General features: G+C 32.5%; 1 protein-coding gene across 1 annotated transcript in view; it reads left to right on the top strand.

The window, feature by feature from the left end:
• The window catches only part of Glrb (glycine receptor beta), an 83,923-nt gene extending 70,383 nt beyond the window's left edge, over positions 1-13,540 (top strand). The window contains exons 8-9 of the mRNA XM_027926678.2: positions 4,007-4,299; positions 13,244-13,540. Coding sequence (XP_027782479.1) covers positions 4,007-4,299; positions 13,244-13,540 — 590 coding nt within the window. The remainder of the gene's footprint in view (positions 1-4,006; positions 4,300-13,243) is intronic.
• Positions 13,541-24,364: the final 10,824 nt, after the last annotated feature.

The raw sequence follows: 24,364 nt of genomic DNA, 5'->3' as shown, positions 1-24,364 counted from the left end.
CGCCCATTCTGTGGGCTTTCTCTTCACATTCTTGATTGTTTCCTTTGCTGTGAAGAAGCTTTTCATCTCATTGCATTTATTGGTTCATGATTTTACTTCTTGTATTTCAGGAGTCTTTTTTTATTATTATTATTGACAAAAGGGCACTAGTAAGCCTTTTATTTTTTTTATTTTTAAATTGTTCAGATTAGTTATACATAACAGTAGAATACATATTGACACATCATACATAGATGGAGTATAACTTCTTATTCTTCTGGTTGTACATGATGTGGAATTACACCTGTCATGTAATTATATATGCACACAGAGTAATATTGTCTGATTCCTCTTCTGCTCTCCTTCCTACCACAATACTTCCTCCCCTCATTCCTCTCTCCAATCCAATTCTAGTCTAATCTAATCTGATCTGATCTAATCCTTTCCTGGCTACCACATCTGCCCCTTATTGTGAATTAGCATCTGAATATCAGAGAAAACATTTGGCCTCTAGTTATTTGGGTTTGGCTTGTTTTGCTTACCATGATATTCTCCAGCTCCATTTATTTAACTGAAAATGCCATAATTTTGTTCTTCTTTGGGCTGAGTAATATTCCATAGTGTATATGTATCACATTTTCTTTATCCATTCATCTGTTGAAGGGCACTTGGGTTGGTTCCATAGCTTAGCTATTGTGAATTGAACTCCTATTGATAGTGACATGGCTGCATAACTGTAGTATACTAATTTTAAGTCCTTTGGATATATGCTGAGGAGTGGGATAACTGGGTCAAATGGTGGTTACATTCCAAGTTATCTGAAAAATCTCCATACTGCTTTCCAAAGTAGTTGCACCAATTTGCAGTCCCACCAGCAATGTATGAGTATACGTTTTCCCCCACATCCTAACCAACATTTATTCTTGATAATTTATTCTTGTATTCTTGATAATTGCCATTCTGACTGGAGTGGAATGAAACCTCAGTGTAATTTTGTTTTGCATTTCTCTAATTGCTAGACATGTCTTGGATAAACTTTGAATTGAGTTTTGTCAAGGGTGAGAAATAGGGTTTATATTTTATTCTGCTACAAGTGGATTTCCAGATATCCTAGCGCCAGTTGTGGAAGAGACTATCTTTTCTCCAACATGTTTATGGTGTCTTTGTCTAGTATGAGATAACTGTACTTTTATGGGTTTGTCTCTGTTTCTTCTATTCTTCTCCATTGGTATGAGTGAATCTTTTTCACTCATACATTTAAGATACACTCATACATTAAATCTGTTTTGGTACAAATGCCATGCTGTTTTTGTTACCATAGCTCTGTAGTATAATTTAAGGTCTGGTATAGTGATGGCTCCTGTTTCACTTTTCTCACCAAGAATTGCTTTGGCTATTCTGGGTCTCTTATTTTTCCAAATGAACTTCATGACTGCTCTTTCTATCTCTATGAACATTTTTGGCATTTCAATAGGAATTGCATTAAAACTGTATAAGTGCTATTGGTCGTATGACCATTTTGACAATATTACTTCTGCCAATCTAAGAACATGGGAGGTCTTTTCATCTTCTAAGGTCTTCTTCATTTTTTTTCTTTAGGGTTCTGTAGTTTTTCATTGTAGAGGTCTTTCACCTCTTTTGTTAGATTGATTCTCATGTCATATATTTGTCAACAAATATATGAAAGAATGTTCAACATGTCTAGCAATTAGAGAAATGAAAATCAAAACTATACTGAGATTCCATCTCACTCCAGTCAGAATGGCAATTATCAAGAATACAAATAACAATCAGTGTTAGTGAGAATATGAGGAAAAAGATACACGCATACATTGCTGGTGGGACTGCAAATTGGTGCAACTACTTTGGAAAGCAGTATATATATTCCTCAGAAAACTTGGAATGTAACCACTATTTGAAACAGTTATCCCACTCCTCAGTACATACCCAAAAGACTTAAAATTAGCATACTACAGTTATTCAGCCATGTCAATATTAATAGCAGTTCAATTCACAATAACTAAGCTATGGAACCAACCCAGGTGTCCTTCAATAGATGAATGGATAAAGAAAATGTGGTATATATACACAATGGAATATTACTTGGCCTTAAAGAAGCATGAAATTATGTCATTTGCTGGTAAATTGATGGAACTGGAGACTCTCATACTAAGTGAAATAAGCCAATCTGAAAACATCAAAGGACAAATGTTTTCTGTAATATATGGATGCTAATACACAATAAGGAGGTGTGGGAGGGCAGATAATAGAAGTTCATTGAACTAGACAAAGGGGAAAAATGGAAAGGGAGGGGAGATAGAAATAGGAATGACGAATGAATTGGACATAACTGTTCTTGTTCATATGTGAATACATGACCAGTGAAACTCCACAAATACAGCTTCAAGAATGGGATCCTAATTAGAATGAGTTATACTCCATGTATGTATAGTATGTCAAAATACACTCTCCTAACATGTATATCTGAAAAGAAGAAAGAAATTTAAATGTAGCCACTTTATTCAGTATATACCTGAACAACAACTAAGTTGAATGTTCTGCTTACAGTACAGATTCATTTTAAAATATGAATTTTCAAAAGAAAACAAATCCAGATAAATATTCATGGTGTAGTCTAGAAGCTAGTAGTACAGGTGCTAAATAGTATTAGATGGTGGGTTGTTTTCTATTTCCAGTTTGGAAAACATTGAGACCTATATGAACATTGAAAATACAGTTCTATTAATTACTTCTTAGTTTTTCCTCAGAACTGAGGATAATTGCTCTAATAGCAAGATGCCTATCAAATCATTATATATCTAATATTACTTCATCTTCAGAAGTCATTATATTTCTACTACAAAGTTTCTATATCTAGTAGAGAGTATCTTAGGTTCTTGAACAATTTAATAAAACTGACACCTTTCAGAAGCTTTTAAAATTATGTAATTAATAGAATATAATTTTAGTGCTTTAACCAATATTAATAATAATATAGTGCTTATCCCCTAAACAGAAGGGAAATGAGAGTTCAGTATACTTTTTATTATTGTAGTTATATATTCATTAATTCTTAAAAGGGGCCACGTCTAAGAAGAATATACTGTACTCAGCCGAGTAAGTGAAATGGACTCAGAGAGTCAAGTCTAACCTGTTAATTGAGTTGACTTAAAGTGAGTCTCCTTTGAGAGTGAATGAGGTTTCTTCTGACCCATTGTGTTACTGGTAGCCTGTGTCAACAGGTCATATTTCTGCTTCCCTTTTCCTGAAAATATGAAGCAAGGGAGAAAGTGAGAAGGGAAAATTGGATAGAGGGTAGCAATTGAGAAAGAATCATTTTTGGGATTCTTCTTTAGGACTTTAAAATTACTTAATTTAATGTGTATTATGCTAGCTTTAATTACTTTAGTTAAATTGACTTAAGTTTTCATGTACAGTTAAAATTATGTGTAGTAGAATTCTATTTCTTTTGTTGAAAAGTTGTAATTAATTTGATGTCGTTGCTGTTGGTTATTCCTGAAGCGATCAGAAATATTCTCTACTTTGTCTTCTCGATCGGATCTTTTTTTTCAAATAATTCTTATCAGAAAATATATTTGTATATTTGATTTTGTTCAAATTTGGTTGTTCATGAGTGTAAATTCCCTCTGTAATTGAAATCTCTCTAAAACAAAACTGAAAAATGAAATAATCCTCTTTAATCAGAGAGCTATGTATTTCCTCAGATCCCATAGAACAGTTTAGACAACTTCAGTATTTAAACCAGAACCAAATTGTGTTTACATTGAATGTCTGTTTTTAAGATGTTAAGTATTTACAAACATCCCAGAACATAATCAATAATCTTTTTATATATTATAAAAGCATGTACACATTATTTCTTCTAGTCTTTGAGATTTAGAAGGACCTAATGAATTGTTTATGGCTCATTGAAAATTACTGGGGAGGAACTTAGTGAATCATCAATGAGTGCACATCATTTTTTAGGGATACAGGCAACCTTTAATTTCTGTTTCTGTTTCTGTAGGCATCTTCTCTGTCCTGAGCTTGGCCTCTGAGTGCACCACCCTTGCTGCTGAGCTTCCCAAAGTATCCTACGTGAAGGCCCTTGACGTTTGGCTCATTGCTTGTCTCCTCTTTGGGTTTGCTTCACTGGTGGAGTATGCTGTTGTCCAGGTGATGTTGAACAACCCTAAAAGAGTTGAGGCTGAGAAAGCCAGAATCGCTAAGGCTGAGCAAGCAGATGGGAAAGGTGGAAATGCAGCTAAAAAGAATACTGTGAATGGTACAGGGACTCCTGTGCATATTAGCACATTGCAGGTAAGAATGACATCATTCATTGAAATGATTCCCCCCCATCCTCTCTGCAGTGTCAGGAGAGAGATACTGTTCTCTGTGTGAAAAGATGTGACAGAATTCACATTCACTTACTTTTTTTCCCTCACAGATGAAAAGGAATTGAGCCCAACATACATATTGGGCTAGATAACATTCAAAACATTTAGGTCAAATACTACTTAACAAAATAAAAAATCAGTGACTTAATTAAAAATGTCTTGAGGACTTTCCACTGAGTTTAATGATACAACGTTGTATATTCAGTTTGCCCGAACTAGGGCAGTAAGTCATATTAGAAATATTAAAGGTATGAGAAATTTAAGAAATAAAGACAAAGACATGGAAATAAGTGAAAAGCAGGGTCCCAAGGGGTGATCCAGCTCTGATGGAGGCTGGATATAACAAAGGGAATGAAAACCTGAGCATTTATTTTATAATTATGGGTATTAAATGGTTTCAGTGTGAAAAACTTCTTAGGGTAAACAGGATGAAGTTGAGAAAAACAACACAGTTGGGGCATAGCCCGCTAAGCCCATCTCTTCTACCCCTGGGCAGCTGGGACTTGAGATCAAGGATTTTGAACTAGTGAATTCCATAGCAAGCAAGGAACTTTTCTATCGACAGGATCAAGCTACAAATGAGCTTTCTCCTGGAGCCCTCACATCACAGGGTTCTCAAAAGTAGGTCTCAAGGTCCAGGTTTCACATGATTTATTAACTGCTCACGACAACTTTGTTTTCATGGTTATAATTAAACAGGGAGATCTTGCCAGAATATGGAACTCCCTATGTTTCTCATCTGATAGACCTTGGTGAAAGGACAGAGGACCACACTGACCTTCCATCCGTAATGAGACTTGGGGGAACCAATGCCCATGATGAAATAACCGACCTGTTCCCCATAGAGTTAGAGAACTGCCTATAGAATACATCAGGCAGGCTACTTACTTATTGAGGTGCCCACAGGGAGGGAGCTGTGTAGTCCAACCATTAGTGGCTAGAGAATTGGATAGGGTTTCATTCCTTGACCTTGCCTTGCCACTTGATCATGGCATTAATATAAGAATGGTAGGCATTGCCTTCAGAGTCAAATAATAATATGTTCTGGAACAACAGGCAGCTTCTTTGATTAAGGTTTGCTGTCTCCCTACCCTAAAGGGCCCCTTTTTGATGTCTTCTTGTAGGGAAGACTAGTTAACCAGGAGACCATTATCATTCCATTAAGAATGACAAATTTCATAGCAGACTAACTAATTCACACTGTCCTCCAATCTTAAAAATCTTATCTGCTCTGCTTATGTTCAGACCCCATACCACTATATAAGTTTGCTGACCACTACTACTCTTCCTACCTTAAATGCTAGACAAGTATGCCACATACATATTTTTTACATAGAAAAGCGAATGAACTATAGTGCTGCGTACAGCACCTTTGTTGTTGTTATTATTATCATTATACTCATTTTCCGAGCCTAAAGCCCAGACCATCTGCAAATCCTTTAGCTGCTACTTTTGGGGAGGCTTCTTCAGATTGTATAACTTTTACATTTCCTAATACACTTCATAAAGAGTAATGAAAAAAAATTCATTAATATGAAACTATCATGGCTTTGATAAAGGCATGTCTGTAATATCTCTTTTCCCACCCTTTTACATACCCTTTTGCATCCAGCATGTCTATATCATTATATTTCAAGTGAGTGTCTGGTACACAACTTGTAGCTGGTTTATGGTTTTTGCTCTGCCAATCTCTAATGTTTTAGCTGGTTTATTTAGATTATTTATACTTAATGTAATTATTGACATGTTGGGATTTCAGTCTATATTTCATTTTTAAGTTCCTGTTCTGTTTTTGTTTGTTCATTTTCTCTTTCCTGTTTCATGTGGGTTACTTGAACAATTTTTAGAGTTTCATTTTGAATATTCTATATTCTCTTTGTGTAACTTCTTTAGTGGTTGTTCAAGATACTATATCATGGATACATAACTAATCACAGTCTACTGGTGCCATCATCTTAACAAGCTTGTAGATGTGCAAAATCATGCTTCCCTTGACATCCTTTTATCTACTTCTTTATAATTGCCTTAAATATTTCTTTTTTTCTTTTTTTTAATGTTAAGTATTTTATTTTATTTTTTTATTTTTATTTTTTAATTTTTTATTGTTGGTTGTTCAAAACATTACAAATTTCTTGACATATCATATTCCACACTTCTTCTGTGTACATTTAGAACCACATTAAGCAGTGTTATGATTTTTATTTTCTTATAAAATATAATTTATGAAATTCAGGAGAAGTAAAGCTTATTGTATATTCTTACTATATTTTTTCTTTCATTCTGATATTCCAAGGTGATGTTTTATTCTTTTCTTTTTGTTTAAATAATTCTTTTATCCATTTTTTTTTTTGGATAGTTGTACTGGTGAGAACTCTTGTTTTCCTTCATCTGAGAATGTATTGGTTTTTCTCTCATTCCTGGATGATGTTTTCTCTGGGGATGGGACTCTGATGTGACACTTCATTTCTATTAGCACTTTACCAGTATTGTGCCACTTCCTTCTGACCTCATGGCTTTTTATGAAAATGTGACATTCTAATTATTTTTTCCCTATAGGAAAAGTGTCACTTGTTTTTGCATTTCAATTTGTTCTTTTTTGGTCTTTAGTGACCAGAAGTTAAATTAAATGTTTCTGGTATTTTTTTAGGTTAATCTTCTTTGTGATTTGTTCAGCTTGTTGAAAATGTCGATTTATGTCTCCTGTTTATATGTAAAGTTTTAAGTTATTATTTCTTTGAGTACTTTTTCAGACATGCCCTCTTTCTCCTATCTTTCTGACTCTGATTACAAAAATGTTAGAGCCATTGTAATATTTTTATGTCCCCAGGCTCTTTTCATTTTTCCCCATCTATTTTCTTGTGTTATTTTTGAGATGAGATAATATCTTCTGTTATACCTCTCAGTTCACCAATTCTTTCTTCTGCCCCTCCATTTTCCTGTTGATACCATCCATAAGCTTTAGGATTTACTATTGTATTTTTCAGTACTAAAATTTACCATTTGGTGTGTGTGTGTGTGTGTGTTTTCTGCTTGCAGTTTGCATTTCTTCACTGAGGCATTCTGTTTTTTTTTTTTTTTTCATTTTTTTCAAGCATAATATGATAGTTCACTATAGCATATTTATCACGGATGCCCTGATATCTTTTTCAGATTTTGCATGTTTGACATCCACTGAATTTTTTCCATTCAGTTTGTGATTTTTTCCAGTTCTTGTCATGATGAATGATTTTCAGTTGTAAACTAGACATTTTCACATTATATTATGAATTGTTGAATATTGTTTAAACCTGTTTCGGCTGGCTTTTTCTGACTCTGTCCTTCCAGGAAAAGGAAGTCCAGGTTCACCACTCAGTAAAAGTGGGATTGTTACTACTGGGTGGGATGGAGAGTTCCCCATGTGGTCTCTATTGACACAGCAGAGGGGTGCCTTCTGACTGCATGGTTGGGCTGCTATGATCTCACCCCAATGTGGAGGAGAAGGAGTACCTTGTTACTGCTGGGTGGAGATAGAAGTCCACGTCTTCTATATAGTCTCTATGGACACTGCACAGGGAGAGGGGCCTTGTTGCTAATGTACCAAGGTGGGAGTTCCTCAAGTTTCCATCCCACCGATCCCTCTACCTTGAGCTTTGGTTGAGATCTGGTGCATAAAACAAGGATGTTCCACAGAACAGATGCTTGTTTTCCAACAATGCCATAATCAGTTCCATCCACTGGTGTGTTATGGGGTCTTAATAACTGCAGAAATTCCCTAGTAACAGAGTACCAATGTGTGGATGATCTTGACATCTTAATGTACTCTGTCAAGTAGAATATTGATGGAAGGAGACTAATTGGAAGCAGCTTTTTAGAGCATTATAGAGCATATTAAGATTATTTATGAACATGGATATGAAGGAAAAGAGAATCCCTGAAATATTAGACTCAATTATGTTATTTTAAATTTATCTTTCAAGCATTAAAATAATAACCCAGTGAATAAAAGTTCAACACATTTAAGAACTTCTGTATTTTAATTATGTTTTTAGCTGCTAATAATAACATGGCTTCTCTGGATTCTGAAACTGCTATGGCTTTTTGCTATAAAAATCAGAGAGGTGCTTACATAGTGTAAGAATTGACCAGAAATTTTAATCTCTGGAAATAAATGTAAATTATTCTTAGTCTCCATCAGAGAAAATAAACTTTCCACAATAAATATTATACTCAGGTAATATTTTTATTTTGAGACAGATTTCAAAATGATGAGTGTAAAAATAAATAAGCTTGAATGTACACATCAAACCTACATAAACTCTGTAACTTCATTTATAAGATTGCTCCATATTGGATGCATGAAAGAAAGTATAATAAAATGGAAACAATTTTTAAATTCTATTTTTCTGTTTTCTTTCATGATAGTGGTTTTCCTGTGAAAAATATATTTGTGGTTTTGGATTCAAACTTCATTTGTTTCAATGTATTTCACTTTTCCAAACATAGCCTTTTGCCAAGTAATTTCAATCAGGTGCTATGTCATTTACTTTTATGTGGAATGACAATAGTAATTAATGGAAGTATAATGTAATTTGGACTACAGAAATTGAAGCTCATTTCCAAATAATATTGTGCTTGCTCAAGAAAAGAATGACTTTAAAAGGTAGAAAAGATAAACAATAATTTAGTCTGTTTTTTAGTATGAGGTTTGTGGCCTGCATACAAAAATTTTATCATCATATATACATAATTGTCTAGACTTTTTTCAAATCTTAATGGTAAATACTTTCTCAGCTATTTTAATATTTGGGTCACTAATTTGATAGTTCACTCATATTTCTCCTTTTATGGGTATTATCACCCTCTCCACAGCACCTTTTCTGAGTCATACACCAAAGGTTTTATGAATAAAATGCAAACAATATGCATGCTCATAATTTGGGAGTAAATTAAATAATAAAAGCTGCTATTTGTCCACCAATGAGATGTTGTTTTTTTACATAATGATGATTTGGTTTTGAATAAGGATTGATTAACATTTGATAGATGCAAATTATTTCCTCTGTATCTTCTGTAGAATAAATCTTATCACCATGAAATCATGCCTAAGTCTTCATATCAAGAAATACTGCACTAAATATTTGCTTTTAAATGCATATCAGTGGAAACTTAAAAGGACCACAAAAAGTCTTAGAGGCTAAAGTTTGAAGCATTAGAAATGTTTTATCTGCATCATTTTTTTAAAAAATTCTTGGCAACTTCTTTATTGTGCTACCTTGTTTTTGCTACCAGTAATTTCAGAAGTGACAGAAATTTATATGATGAAAGTAAATGAGGCATATATTCATACTAAGAAACAATTGAAAAATTATAAATTATAGATTAACACAGCCATACTTATTTTTAGGAATGTGCAGATTTTTTTTTCAAATTTTAAGGATAATACTTTCTCAGCTATTTTAATATTTGGATCACTAATTTGATAGTTCACTCACATTTCTCCTTTTATGTGACAAGTGGGGTTAGTAAGTGGGGTTATTATTTTAAGCAGTTTATTTCTTTCCATAATTCAACTACTGAAAATGGTGTTCATACTACCAGCACTTTTATATGTTCATGTATATATTTGATATTCTAATAAGGTGTAAAGTATCAACTTTTTGTATGTGTGAAATCTCTGATGAATGAAACAAAAGATCAGCCAACTAGTTAATGAATCATGACTTATTTAAAACCTCAAAGACCCTCCCCCCCTCCCTTCAGTTGGGAAACTAATCTTACTTATTCAGTTGTATCATATCATTAAAAATTATTTTCCACTGGCATGTACACACACATACACACGAGCACAAAGAGTACTCTAATCGTTTGAATATAAGAATTCTCCAATATATCTTTGAGAGAGGTTTCAGTGAATTAAAAGGGTAAAAATCTTAATATAACCAACCTGAAGTTTTTTGGACTGCTTTTGTACATTGCTTTAACCTGAAGAAGTTATTCTTTTAGTTTCATGTCTATTATATTTAAATAATCTCTCTGCATAAACATAGTATTCTATAGCCACATAATAAACTGTATAGGAAAAAAATCTTTAAATTATTAAAATGCTTCATCAAAGATTATGGTTATATAAACAAAAAGATTTAAAATTTTGAAATATTCATGTGTGACATAGGTCACAATCATATAAATTTGGTCGCATGTTTAGCTACTTACAGACAATAAAATCACATCTTAAGCTGTTTAATAAATTCTGATTTATAATAAGTACATTTCTACAGTAAAACCATTTGGTCTTGTTTGTGCAAAAGTAAAAATAAGTGATAAGGAGTTATGCTTTTGAAGTCTATTGCAGAAGCTAGAGTACTCCTTTGTTTTGCAACGTGAATTCTTTAGTGCAACTAAAGCCTTTGATGTCCAGAATTCTAAAGGGAGAAAGTTAAGACTGGGATTCCCAGAATCCCTGAATTTAAAGATTGCTCTGAGATTCTGAGGATAATGGGAAGATTTCATACTTGGAGTCTGTTCTTAACTTCTGCTCCAATCAAGGCAGTGATTTGCTCTTTTAAAAAGTTCACTGAACCACATAGAGGCTGACACATGCCTTAACTGGCACTGGAAACTTGAGCTTTCCATGTGGTCTTCTGTCTGGGATTCTATCTGGAGCAACAACAGAAAAGGTACATGTGTGTGCAAGTATGTGTGTGTATGTGTGTGTGCACATGCTTGTGCATGTGCTTACATGTGCACACACAGTGGTACTTACATGGTGGATGAGTTGCTAAAAATAGTTTTAAAAACTCATTCTGGACAACTTCAGTGGGACAGTGAATGGGGGCCAAAGGTAAACATGTGAGTGTGAGTGTGTGCATGTGTGTGTGCTTCCTGAAGTCATATTTAAAGAAATTAGACTTTAGTTGTTATGCTCGGGACTCTTTCTCTCCACTAATCAGTCCTGGAACCTGTGCTGGCACCCTCCAAATGTAGGGACAGCTCTTTTAGGCTCAGTGGGGGTCTTACAATAGATAAATTTTAACTGCATATTTAAAAAGTGGGGTCAGGGGAAGATCCTCTTTCTTCACTTTGGCCTACCAAAGTTAAAACAAAGTCCCCATTAAACCACGATGAGACTGTGTTTTCATGTGAGCTTATAACAAACAGTCTCTAAGCTCAACATATTGGTGATTCACATCTTTTTTTTCTAAAAGTATTTGAAGTTGCAAAGGTGAACTTTTAACTCCCTAATTATCATTCCTCCTTATCAATATGTTTTGTGCATTTTCTACAGTTTTATTTATATAAACATTTTTCAATAAAATTCTTACCCAATATATAGATGTGAATAAAGTGCATAATAATGAAGCCAATATTTGTTTGTTAACTTAAAAAATAATATAATAAATTTCCATGATTGGAAAAAAAACTAAATATATAATGTCAGGAGTACATATAAATGCATTTGTATGTGCTTTTTAAAAAATGAGCATCAATTTGTTATTTCATCATTTAATTTTTTATTTTTACTATTTTACTGATACATAATATTTGTACATTTGTGGTACAATGTGATGTTTTGATCGTATACAATGATCCCATATAAATATAATGGTTAACTCAGAGTAGTTAGCATATCCAAGGTCAATAAAGGAGTGCAGTGTTATTGTTTGATGAGAGGCATAAATTCTGAGGAACTTACTTTTTCAGTTAGCATGTCTGGATTATTTGTTGCTCTCTATTTCTGAACACTTCCATCCAGCACTTGCTCAGGAAATGTATGTCAAATAAAAGATAGTCTTCTGATACCTAAATTATTGCTGGTGAATAAAATTTGTTTTGTTTTATTTATTACATTAGGCCTATTTTTAAAATATAGCCATAATCTAGTAAAGGTAAATGCAATATACAGAATGTGTTAATATATTAATTATACAAAGCATGCAAAATATAGAGTAACTGTAATAAACAGTAGATAATAAGGTGGTTTCCCTTTTCAGTAAAAAGTTGCTAAATGTCAATAATGAAGATTCCAAAGACAAATCACAAAACTCAGTTGTAAGAACAGAAAAAAAAAATTAAGCAACTGAGTCATTAGGTCACCTTTCCATGGACTTTTGTAATAGTGTTATTCTAGGGCATTGGTGGTTAAACTGTACCTTTAATTTTTCTAAGCACATTTCTGATTGCTAGACAAGAGTTCAGTGAGAAAGAATTATTATGTGTTTTATAAGGAAATGATTCAAATTTAAAGACTAATAATTCAATAATCTCTGTACTGTATGATCTAGGTGAAGTATATAAAATTTCTTTGTATTTTCTCTGTGATAGTTTTGTGCAACTTTAACAAACAAGTCACGAATGCCTACCACTAGCAAATCTTTGCTTTGTAATTGAGACGATCTTTTACTTCTTATTTGTACATGAGGTTTGACCTGTCTCATTAAAGGGATAAATGCCTGTTATTTATAAACAACCCTATTTAGAAATAGGAGCAGTAGGGAAATTCAAGATTAGAAGTAGGAGATTTCTGTTACCCATACATCATAGCAATATTATCTGTACCGTGATTGCATACTGGAACAAGGATGAATTTTTATTACTTGGTCTTCAAACTGAGACAACTCTTACAAGCCTAATGTAAAATAACCAATCAAACTTTTATTGCATGATACATTCTTGTTATTTAGGCAATATTTCAAAACCCTAAATGTTAACACAATCTGATAGTTTCATTAGTTGTTTACTATCTCTGTTGGTCCTTTGTGGTGTAAACAAACACCTTCTTGTGCAAATCAGCCATTTTAAAAAAATACTTTTGAAGAGGAGTGTTTTGTAAGTAGAAAATTTTAGATGTACCATCTAAATGCATTCTGTTCTTAATTTTTTATCCTCAGGTTGGTGAGACCAGATGTAAAAAGGTTTGTACTTCTAAGTCTGACCTGCGATCTAATGACTTCAGCATTGTTGGAAGCTTACCAAGAGATTTTGAATTATCCAATTATGACTGCTATGGAAAACCCATTGAAGTCAACAATGGACTTGGGAAATCTCAGGCAAAGAACAATAAGAAGCCTCCCCCTGCCAAACCCGTTATTCCAACAGCAGCAAAGCGAATTGACCTATATGCAAGAGCACTATTTCCCTTCTGTTTCTTGTTCTTCAATGTTATATATTGGTCTATATATTTATGATAATTTTTTCCATTTCTATCAAATAAAATCCCATTTCATTGTGACCAACCCAATTCATAAATGCTGATCTGTGAAAACTTTTGCATTTTCATAGCAATATATTGCATTTTGGATGCCATTTGATTGTAATAAAATGTGGCACCTTACTTTTGAATGGCAGCATGATCCTGTAATGTCTGTGCTCTAATATTGATGTATATATGTACAGCAAGCATATTGCTTTAGGAATAAATGAAGGATAAGCATACTACATAATATAAATCCAAACATTTTTCTTCGGTTAGTGTAAACTGCAAATACTTCAGATATTTCTGATAAAAAAATGATGTGCACGCTGATTCCTGTTATGGTCTCTATTCTAATATATGTAGTATTTCCAATTTCCTTCCTTGTAACTTTCAAAGAAAACCATCTTATTCTTGTATAATTTTAGATGGTATTATCACAGATTAAGCCAAGTAGTGTTACATATTGTTTAAAATTTGTAAGTAGAAATATATCAGTTATAATTATGCAGGCTCTGTGGAGAAATAAAGTTCCAAAAGTTATTAATTTGTAAAATCAGCTCATTTTAAGATGTGCCTGTGTTGTCAAATTGCCAGATAATAAAACACAGTAAAGCATTTTTGAAACAAAGAAAAACCCACAGTTACATAAATGCGTACTGGATTCTGACTTCTGATAAAGAAAAATGCATAAGGATAGATACATCAGTTAAATATTTACCATAAAATTTATTTAAACCATCTTAAAACCCAAATTGATTTTCATGGATTTCATTTGTTGAGAGAGTACACAAAAGCATTGTGCCTTAAAAGAGTTTTACATATTTTAAATCAGAATGCAGTGACAGATATATGATTTCACATGTTTTTTAAGAAATCAAGAGGAAATAAGTACCCTATTACTAGAAGTAACTTAAATTGGAAATAAAAAAAAAAACATAATCATGAAAGGATATTAACTATTTTATTAAAATGCTTACATATTTTAAGTAAAATTGAAAATATTTTCTACTTTATTTTATGTTTTATGTATTTGAATATTTGGGGATATGTTACAAAACACTTAAAGATTATGTAAATGATATCTTTGTTTATGTTAGACTTAATTTCTACTTGTATTTTCTCTCTTGCCAAAAGTCTAGACGACTGAGTTTTACTTACTTTGATCTTGTTCCAACCTGAAAATAAGCACTAAGTCTCCTTTTATGAGACCCCCCCATTTTCTAATAATATCACATCCAATGCTCCTTTTTATTTCTGCCACAGCCAAAATTAGAACTATCAGTAATTCACATAACATAAACGTAAGACCAAAGGAGTACACTTACATTATTTGGAGAGTTTTGTTCCAGCTGAATGTTTCTATGGCCAACTCAATAAAATTATGGCTCGTGCAAATCACTGTTTGTAAATCAATGCTATTCAGTTCATTGAAGACATTTTTAAAAGATTATTGCTGATCATGAGCTTTTTAATGGGATATAATCTCATCTTCTCTAGTCCTTCAGCACCCCCTAGTTGCAAAAGCATACCCATCTTAAATTTTAAAAATGCCGCAAGTAACCATATAGATGGATTTCAGTATCCTATTAAGACCCAAAGTAACAGCACTCTAATGGAACTAGGGTAGGAAAAACAGGATCTTGAATAGCACTTAAATCACTAAAAATTTTATTTGCAAAAATTATATATTCTTATGTTTTATTTATTTTTACAAATTGTATTCATATTGGGGAGTTTGACCTAGAGTTTTAAGTATATACTCTAACATACTGAAGATGGATCTCATTATATAGAAATATATTTGTTGAAAATAAAGTTGATGAATTTCTTTTTTGTATCTCCTTAAGATCAATTTTAATACCAAATTATATATAAATAGCTATCCCAGGATTAAGTGTGTATATATAACTTCCATCAAAACTGAGAAGTGTTACCAAGAGTTTAGTAATTTAATTCCAGGGCAGTTCTCACCTGTGTACATTCTATGGTATATATTTCTAAATTTGTGGGATCTCCTGTACTTCAAATCAAGTATCTTCAAAATAAAAATTATCATCTGCCTCATGAATCAGTAGGTTCTTTTATTTCTGTTAAAGACATTGCTTATTCCTGTCATAGAGTTTCTCTTCCTTATCACACTATATATTTTCTCAAGTCCCAAGTCCTATATATTCTCTCTATGGCTCAGAAATTAAATTTCTCCCAAAGGCCATGTGTTTAAGGAGTGGTAGCCATTCTGTGGCATTATTGGAGAATAGGGGAACCTTTGAGAAGTGGGCCTTAGTGGAAAGAGATGAGGTCGTCAGGGACGTATCCTTGGAAGGGGATATTGGGACCCCAGACTCTCTTTGCTTCCCAGCATCCCTGGTTAACATCTCTGTTCCACCACATGCTCCACACCGTGATGTTCTGTCTTGCCACAGGCCCAAAAGCAAAGTAACCACCCAACAATGAACTTAAAACTCTGAAACTGTGAGTCAAAATATGTTTTCTTCCTTTTAAGTTGATTAATATTTCATCTATGTCACAGTGACAGAAAGCTGACTAACATTCTCCATTTTACACTTTCTATCTCCTCCCCATTCCTAATGACACTGTCCTAATGAACTTTCCCACTCTACTTAATCAGACTATATCAGCAGTTGACAGTCTCACTCCACTAAAACTCTATTTCATTTTGAACTAATTTTGTGAATTTTTTTACTTGTGAATTGCACAAATGATGCATTAATATATTTATGTATTTTAAAACACATGGGCGGGCACAGTGGCACAATGCCTGTCATCCCAGCGGCTCGGGAGGCTGAGGCAGGAGGATTGCAAATTCAAAGACAGCTTCAGCAACATAGTGAGGCTTTATGTAACTTAATGAGACTTTGTCTCAAAATAAAAAAATATATATATATTTAAAAATGACTGGGCAAGTGGTTCAGTGGTTAAGTGCCTCTGGGTTCAATCCCCAGTTCAAAAACAATAGAGTAAGCACTTGATGTTCCTGCCATAGCTTTCTTTCTATGAACTAGTCTCTCTCTTGCCCAGGTATCACCTTTGATTTGAAACAATCCAGATCTTATTCTGGGTAATTCATTCTCTATCTAATTTTTAAATATAAAAGGCAATTTAACATCATGTGGTATACCATAAAAAGATTTTGTTGTATGAATTGTTTTGCAATTTCTTTGTTGTTGTTTTTATTTACTGTGTATTGGAGTTCTTCCCAGGTGGGGACATATAAGAAGACTTTCATAAACCTAACTTCTGTCTCTTTTTATTCTGAATGTACCTGAATTTCATTTCTTTTTAAAGTGGAAATTTAGTTTGCTTTTTTTTCTAATAAAAGACAGCAATATCACAATAAGTATCTGTGTGCATGGATATGTATATTTGTATGAAGCAGATGTCAAATATGGAGTTGCTGAATTGAAAGATAAAAAAACATTTTAAATTCTGGAAGATTCTCTCAAACTTCCCTCCAAACAGATGCTAAACCATGTAAACCATAATCAGCCCAATCTCTGATCTTAGTTCTCACCCCATGTCATGTTGTTACTCCATTAGTCTTCTTTTTTTAAAAAAAAAAAACTTTGTTTTACACCAGTTCAGACGTTTAAAAGTACTGGAAAAGTATTACAGAGAATTCTGTGTGCCCTTCATCCAAATTTCCCCAGTATTAATATTTTCTCATGCTTGCTTTATTTTTCTCTCTCTTCTATGTGTGCCCCCACTTTTTTTTCCTGAAACTTTCAAAATGAAGTAGCAGATGGATGTCCTTTTACCCCTACAACTTTAAGAGTGTTTCCTAAAATACAATGGCATTTTCTTTCATAACCAGGGTAGTACAATGTACCAACATCAAGAAATTAGCATTGATTAAATGCTATAATCTGGAAATCCAATTTGAATTTATAAAAGTTCCCATTAATTTTTTTTGCTGTTGTTCAGGATGCAATCTAGCATCACATGTTTCATTTAATTGTCATGACATTAGTGTCTTTGAAATAGAGCTGTGATTACTGCATTCTCTGGATCAAATATTTTTAGTGCCTTTTGCTGCCAATGAATGAAATAAAAAATTCTCATAAAATGTATATACAATTATCTCTATTAATATTGAACTTATGTCTGTAGCCATTTCTCATTCCTATTCTGCTCACATCCTAAAATCCAACCAAAATGATATTGACCATTTTATATCTCATTTAAGTTCAGCCAGTCTCTTTCCTTTTAGGTAAGTGCTTAATTTAAAGTTCACTATTTCTTTGAAATGGACCAGTCTTGAATGTCAAGAGTCTTCAAATACTCATTTAAATAATATGTATTTTATTCAACATTAAATGTTTTTTAGTCAAATGATTTCATGTTCTGTGAATAATGAAATTGAAATATTTTCTATTACATGTGCTGTGCTCAAATTAAGTGGCTCTAAAACCCACTCAGTTTATCCTCATCTTCATTACTGAAGATTTCAATGAACATACATTGTTGGATATAAAATTTTAAACTATCAGGCCTAAAATGAGAAGTAGTTTGAAATCTCTTTTGTAATCTTTACTGAATACTTTCATGGTAAGATATCATTACTTTACTTTAGAACAGAAGATTTACTCAAGTTATGTTTTCAAATTAATTGCATATATATACAATATATTAATGATTTAGCCTTCATTAACTTTCATTTTTTAATGAAACTGGATCTTTCAAGGGGCTAGGGTCAAGTTCTTTCATTCATTAGTCATATCAGTAGAGTAAGAACACCTTACACATTTTCCTGTCATTAATATTAACAGAAAATATGATGTCATATTTAAATTTGCTTATACTCTTAGTGTTTATATATACATATGCATAAACTTATTATTTTATAACTTAATACATTTTGTATTTTCTATATATGTACATATTTGAATTATACATAAATATGTATTATTTTATTATGTTCTTAACCAGGTAAAATAATAATAAAAAAACTTATGAATTCTGTTGTAGTTAAGTTTTTGGTAAAACAGTTTACTCCCATAAGTATTTTTCGATTTCTGAAATCTCACATATCACACTCAAAGGCAATTCCTTTTAAACCCTCTCAGAAAGAAATACTAAACAAAAAGATTGTAAATCAGTAAGAGTTTATAGGATGAATAAAACATAACTTCCATTCTTAAGTGATATATAGTCAACAATGGGAGAAGGACAAATATACTAAATATATAAATCACCATAATACAAATGAAAATATAATGCATATTATTAAGAAACATAAGAAGACTGAACAAAATCATTTGTCTAAAAGAAAAATAAAGAAATACTTTAAGATGACTAAATAAAAAGTATTTTATAACAGATCACAGAATTTTGAGGCTAGAAGTTGGAAGTTCATTGAAACTAAAAAGAAATGCATGTTGCAAAGTGAAGAAACATTGCAGTAAAAAGTCTTAAAGTGCTATTTGAATTTTCTATCCTAGTTAACATTGTTGAGGAAATAATGAGCAGTAGAGTTTCCTGAGCTGGTGATGTAATGCACTTTAGCTAATGTTTCTTAACTAAAACCCACATCTGATCTCAATCCTATAACCTGACACAATTTTCAGCAAATCCCGATTTGCAGCCTGAGGCACTTGCAGTTCAATTAATATCATTGAGAGTGAAGTAGCCCAAAGGAGGGCAGAGCCCCCCACTGTTTAGCAAGAATTGCAATGAAACTGCAGGTTCATTGCCAATTACCTCAATGAATAGAGATTTTATGAGTCAATTAGTATTGCCTGCCCTGTGCCATTGATGACAGTAAGAGAAACACGTTTTTGTGAAATGGCAAAGTAGGGGAAGATGCAAATCATTTTAGCCTTTGGAAAACTCAGCTCAGCTTATTGTATATTCCCACTGGACAGACTGTTCTTTTCTGTCTGAGAGTTGTAAATGGGGCAGAAGGGAAATAGAATTTGACAGTAGTATATATCTGTCTGCCTCTCTTTGATGACTATACTCTGAGCATAAGACTTTTGGGAAACTTGTGCTTAGAACGTGAATGACAAGTGCAGCATCAGATGTGCTTGCTTAGTAACAAACTGCAGCATGTTTCCTAAGGCTAAGTCGGAGTCTGCTAGCTTGTCAACTACAAAGATGATCTTTAACATATTAACTGAGAGCATATTATGTGGAACTCATTAAGAGGGAATAACCTAATAAATTCTGCCTTGGACTATTATAAAGCCTCTTTCTAAACACAGCTGCATTTTTCCGGTTCATTCATTCCTAGGCTCAAAAGCTCTTTCATTTGAAAATCACTAGTTTCCAATCAGCCCACTGGCATCTTGGAAACTTTCAAATTTGAAGGTGAATTAATTAAAATGTACAAATTAAAGTGTGAAATGTTCTAAGGAATATATGTGGAACATGCACCATAGCACAATAAACTAAGGAGCTAAATTAACCTGAAAGCCCATATCACATATAAACATAGGGGGCGATAGGAGAAGATGGGAGAAAGAAACTTGGATTGGAAATACTGGGTTATGAATCTGGGTTCGTCATTTATAATCCTGCTGATTTTGTCAAAGAATTTTTGTTTTTTTTCAGTCATCCATTTTTTAAGAAGGGATAAACAATAATATAAATATTATAAATTATAATGTTTATGTCTGTCTTTTATAGTGGTTAAACCAATGCCTTGGACATAGTCTGGGCTACAGTCATACTAGTTGTATAGATCTTGGCAAGACATTTAAATGTGTGAACCTCAGTTTCCCCACCTGTATCTTTAATAAAATGACAACTTCATACATTGTGACAATTTAATGTGTCATTATATACACAACATACAACAGAGTTTCCAGAATATAAGGATGTGAAATTATTTTTAATTATCTTGTTTTATTTCTTACTATTACTATGCTATTTCTAGCAGTAAATTACTATTAACAACACATTTTTTTCAAAATGTCTTTATTAAAATGACAGAGCCATTTTGACAAAAGATGCATACTACTTTTGCTTTTTAGATACCTTAGCATTCAAATTCATTGTTATCAATGTAGAATATAATTTAAAGGTACATACATTAGATAAAATTATAAATTACTTGTTATTTTTGGAATAAGCAACAGAGTCTTTGGAATACTGACTTGGAATTCTTAATTAAAAGGTTGTGGGTTATTCAATATAACATAATAATGCCAGAAAAAAAAGAATTTTCAAATTCGCATATTTAAGAATAATATGTCATACAGTTTACAACACAGAAAAAGAAAAACATAAATAAATGTGAATGTTTCTGAATCTTTGAAAGAAAACATAATATAGAAATTAAGCTTCATTTTCTTATATTAATCCATGTGTGGTAATAACAAAAGGTAATCACACTCACAGTGACTATCCTGGAAAACCCTATGACTCTAAATTTCTTTCTGAAACATAGGTGGAATATTAAATTATGTTTAATAGAATCATAATATTAATAGATTTTATCATATTCTAATGCTTTGAAGTTCCAACTACTAAATATAATGGTTATTCTCAATTAACCCAATTCTGTATAATGAATTTATACATTAATTATAAATGGTAATGTTTTGTATTCTGAACTCATCCTTAAAATGTATGAAGCCAACTTCAACCTCTAACTATTAAAACCATATTTAACTCACACTAAGGCAATATATTTTGTATTACAACCACAGTACTTGTCCATTTTACTGAGAAAAAGTTTTCTGAAGTGTCTTAACATTTCAGACAAGTACAGTGCTGGACAGAGATGAAGGTAAATAAATTAATGTAGTAAATCAATTTCAACTATATATGCAAATGATGAGACATGAGAAGCAAATATCATAACCTCCAGAACAGAAAAAGAATGTATAGTGTGACTGTATAGTAACTGCCGCAGTCCGGCTGCAGCAAAATAACCGGGGGGTGACGAGCAACTTGTGTAGATTGATACAGCAGGAGTAGGAGCCCTTTATTGTAGGACAGGAGCAGTATTTATACATTCCACACAGGTTATCTTATTTAGCATAAACTAGATACATCAGTCAACCAATAAGAAATCTGCACACTTAATGGCTCACTGGAGTTACTTTACAAACCACTCCCTCTGGCATTTTGCCAGGCGCCATCCAGACTTGTTTACAGACTCTAACATTTCTTTGGCAAAATGCCAGGCGCCATCCTGACTTGTTTACAGACTCTAACAAGTAACACTTTGTCCCATCTTGGAAACTTTCAATACCTGGGGACTTTAAAATGCCTTTAGAAGCTGTCATTTGTTGTTGTTGTTGTTTTGGGGGTCAAAGAAAAATTAGGTGAACAGAGTTTGAGATGTACTGCATAGAATAATTTGAAATAAAAAGGCACTAGATCCAAAAGATATGGATGAATTATTAATAAAGGATTTCATTAACAATATATTTGCTAGGTAGAATCTATTTCAGGTCAAGAGCATTTAAAACTAACAAACATAGATTGTTTTAGTCATACCATGGTAAATGTCCTTGAAATTTTATGAGGTTAATATATATTAACCTCATAAGAACTCTTAGGGATAAATTCCTGTGTATGTTTTTAAGGGGTAGTACACTTTATTTCCCGGATTTATTTTGTATTCTACCTACAAAACAACAAGTTGAGATGAGAGTGGTGTAGATTAACACAACATCCACGCACATATGACAAACATGAGATACACACACATGTTTGTATATGAATATGTCTGTGTATGTATATATAGACATACTGGATATATTTGTATAAGTGTACATATACACACACAAAAATATAATAACATCAATTGTGTTCTATTTGTAACTAATACATACTATATTTTTCCCCTTTTGAAGTTCTGAAGGCTATTTTATGTATATGTGGAACAGTTTCACTTAAGGTTACATTAGGAGCTTTTTGCCAGAATGCCTATTTAAAGATCAAATAAAATAAGTGTGTGCTAATTGATATGAACCAGATGGCCCACAAAGAAAAACTTAGTCTCCACAGATTGTTCCATTTATTTATTTGTGTGTTTATTCATTTAAAAACACTCCCATTCTTGTATGTACCCCAGGCTCATTCTTCTTCACCTCATAAAATGAACTATATACCCTTCCCACCCCCCTTCATTCCATACATCAAAAACAACTCCTGTTTCTTCCATGCCAAACGATCCTGAGAGGAAACATATCCAGTTGCCTCCCTGTTCACCTAGTTTAGTTCTTTTGAACTAATACAAAATTCAGGCGAAATTTAATTCCTTTCACCTGGGCCAAGTCACTCCTGTTCTCCTGGGGTTAGGAGACCTGCAGAAATTTTGTTAGGGTATCCTATCTGGTACATATTCATGAGCTGCCATTCTTGATTACAGTCCCAAATCCAACTCGATTTCCATTTCTGGGGCTCAGACTTCCCCTAGTTCCCTCCTTCCCATATATCTTCCTTGGTGCACTTTGGAATGCCTAAGTCTTTCTAAAATTTCCAACCCCAAGTTTTATTTGTTCTGTTTGCTACCCGACCTTGCTTGTACTTAAGCTGAACTCTCTAGAGAACTTTCTGTTAGATATCAAACTGTGAAATAGATGGTAAATTATATGTAATTTAAATAGGCATTTTTTTTGGTTTCACCATATATGGGTTATGGGACTTGAATTATCAATTTTCTTGCTTCCTAATAATATTTCTCTACCTAGGTAAAACCTGTTTCTTTTGAAGACTTAACTATCTTTCTATATGATGTTTTTAAGTATGTATATGTGTATGAGAGGGAAGGAGGAAGGAAAGACAGAGAGGTGAGAAGGGAAAAAATCAGAAACATGATAAAGTAAAGAATGTTTACCTGTAGTCCAACATTGAGAATTAAATCACTTTAACTTTACATATGGTTTACATTTTGCTTATTGTTTTTCTTTTTATCAATAAGTAACACATAAACACATCAACTTAGTGTTTAAAAGAAATGGAACATGAAAGAGAAGAGAAAAAATAAAGCTGAAGCTGTTATCACCTACATTTGATTATCTTGATTCTATAAAATCACACCTGTAGGCATCCATGATTATTAGTTTAAATTAAATACTAAAAAGAAAAATATACAAATATTAGTGTTTTGAGATTTACATAAATGATAAACTATTTACAACCTTCACAACATTAGGATCTTTGAGAATAATTCATATAAATAACCAGACTATTGCTTTATAAGAATGTATCACATTTTATTTAATTAGCAATTAATATAATATTTTTAAAATATTACATTATTTCAAACAAGTCTTCCATAAGCATTTTTTGTGAATTTTTCCTGGTATTTATGTGAGAGTGATTCTGTATAGTAGATAGCAAGTAGAATAACACACATCAGTAATTAACCAAAATTTCATTGATAATATAAAATTATTATGCAAGGTAACTACATCCCATACAATCACACTACTACCAGAATTATATGGAAGAATTCATGTGCTTCTTTAAATAACTCATATAGTTAGAAAATGACATCCAGTAATTTCATCAAGCTAAAATGCTGAACACATTGTTTTAATATTTAGCTAATGAGATGGTTGTATTTTTTTTCTCTTATTTCCTACTATGTAGTTGCTGTAAATTTGAAATACTACCTATTTTCCTGGGATAAGCTATATTTGTGATGTATTAATTTGGCATACTTCTTTTATATTTAGTATAATCATTTAAAAGTTCTCTAAAATTGCTATATGTTTATTTATAAGTGAGAATGGTCAATCATAATTTTTTAAAATTTTATCTATATTTCATTTAGGCATCGGGTTACACTAGTATTCTAAAATAAGTTGGGTAGCTTCCTAGTTCTTTCCAAACTCTG

The sequence above is a fragment of the Marmota flaviventris genome, chromosome 7, assembly GCF_047511675.1.
Source record: "Marmota flaviventris isolate mMarFla1 chromosome 7, mMarFla1.hap1, whole genome shotgun sequence".
NCBI classification, from domain to species: domain Eukaryota; kingdom Metazoa; phylum Chordata; class Mammalia; order Rodentia; family Sciuridae; genus Marmota; species Marmota flaviventris.
Note: the sequence above shows the minus strand (reverse complement) of the source record. Positions and strands in the feature narration are given on the sequence as shown.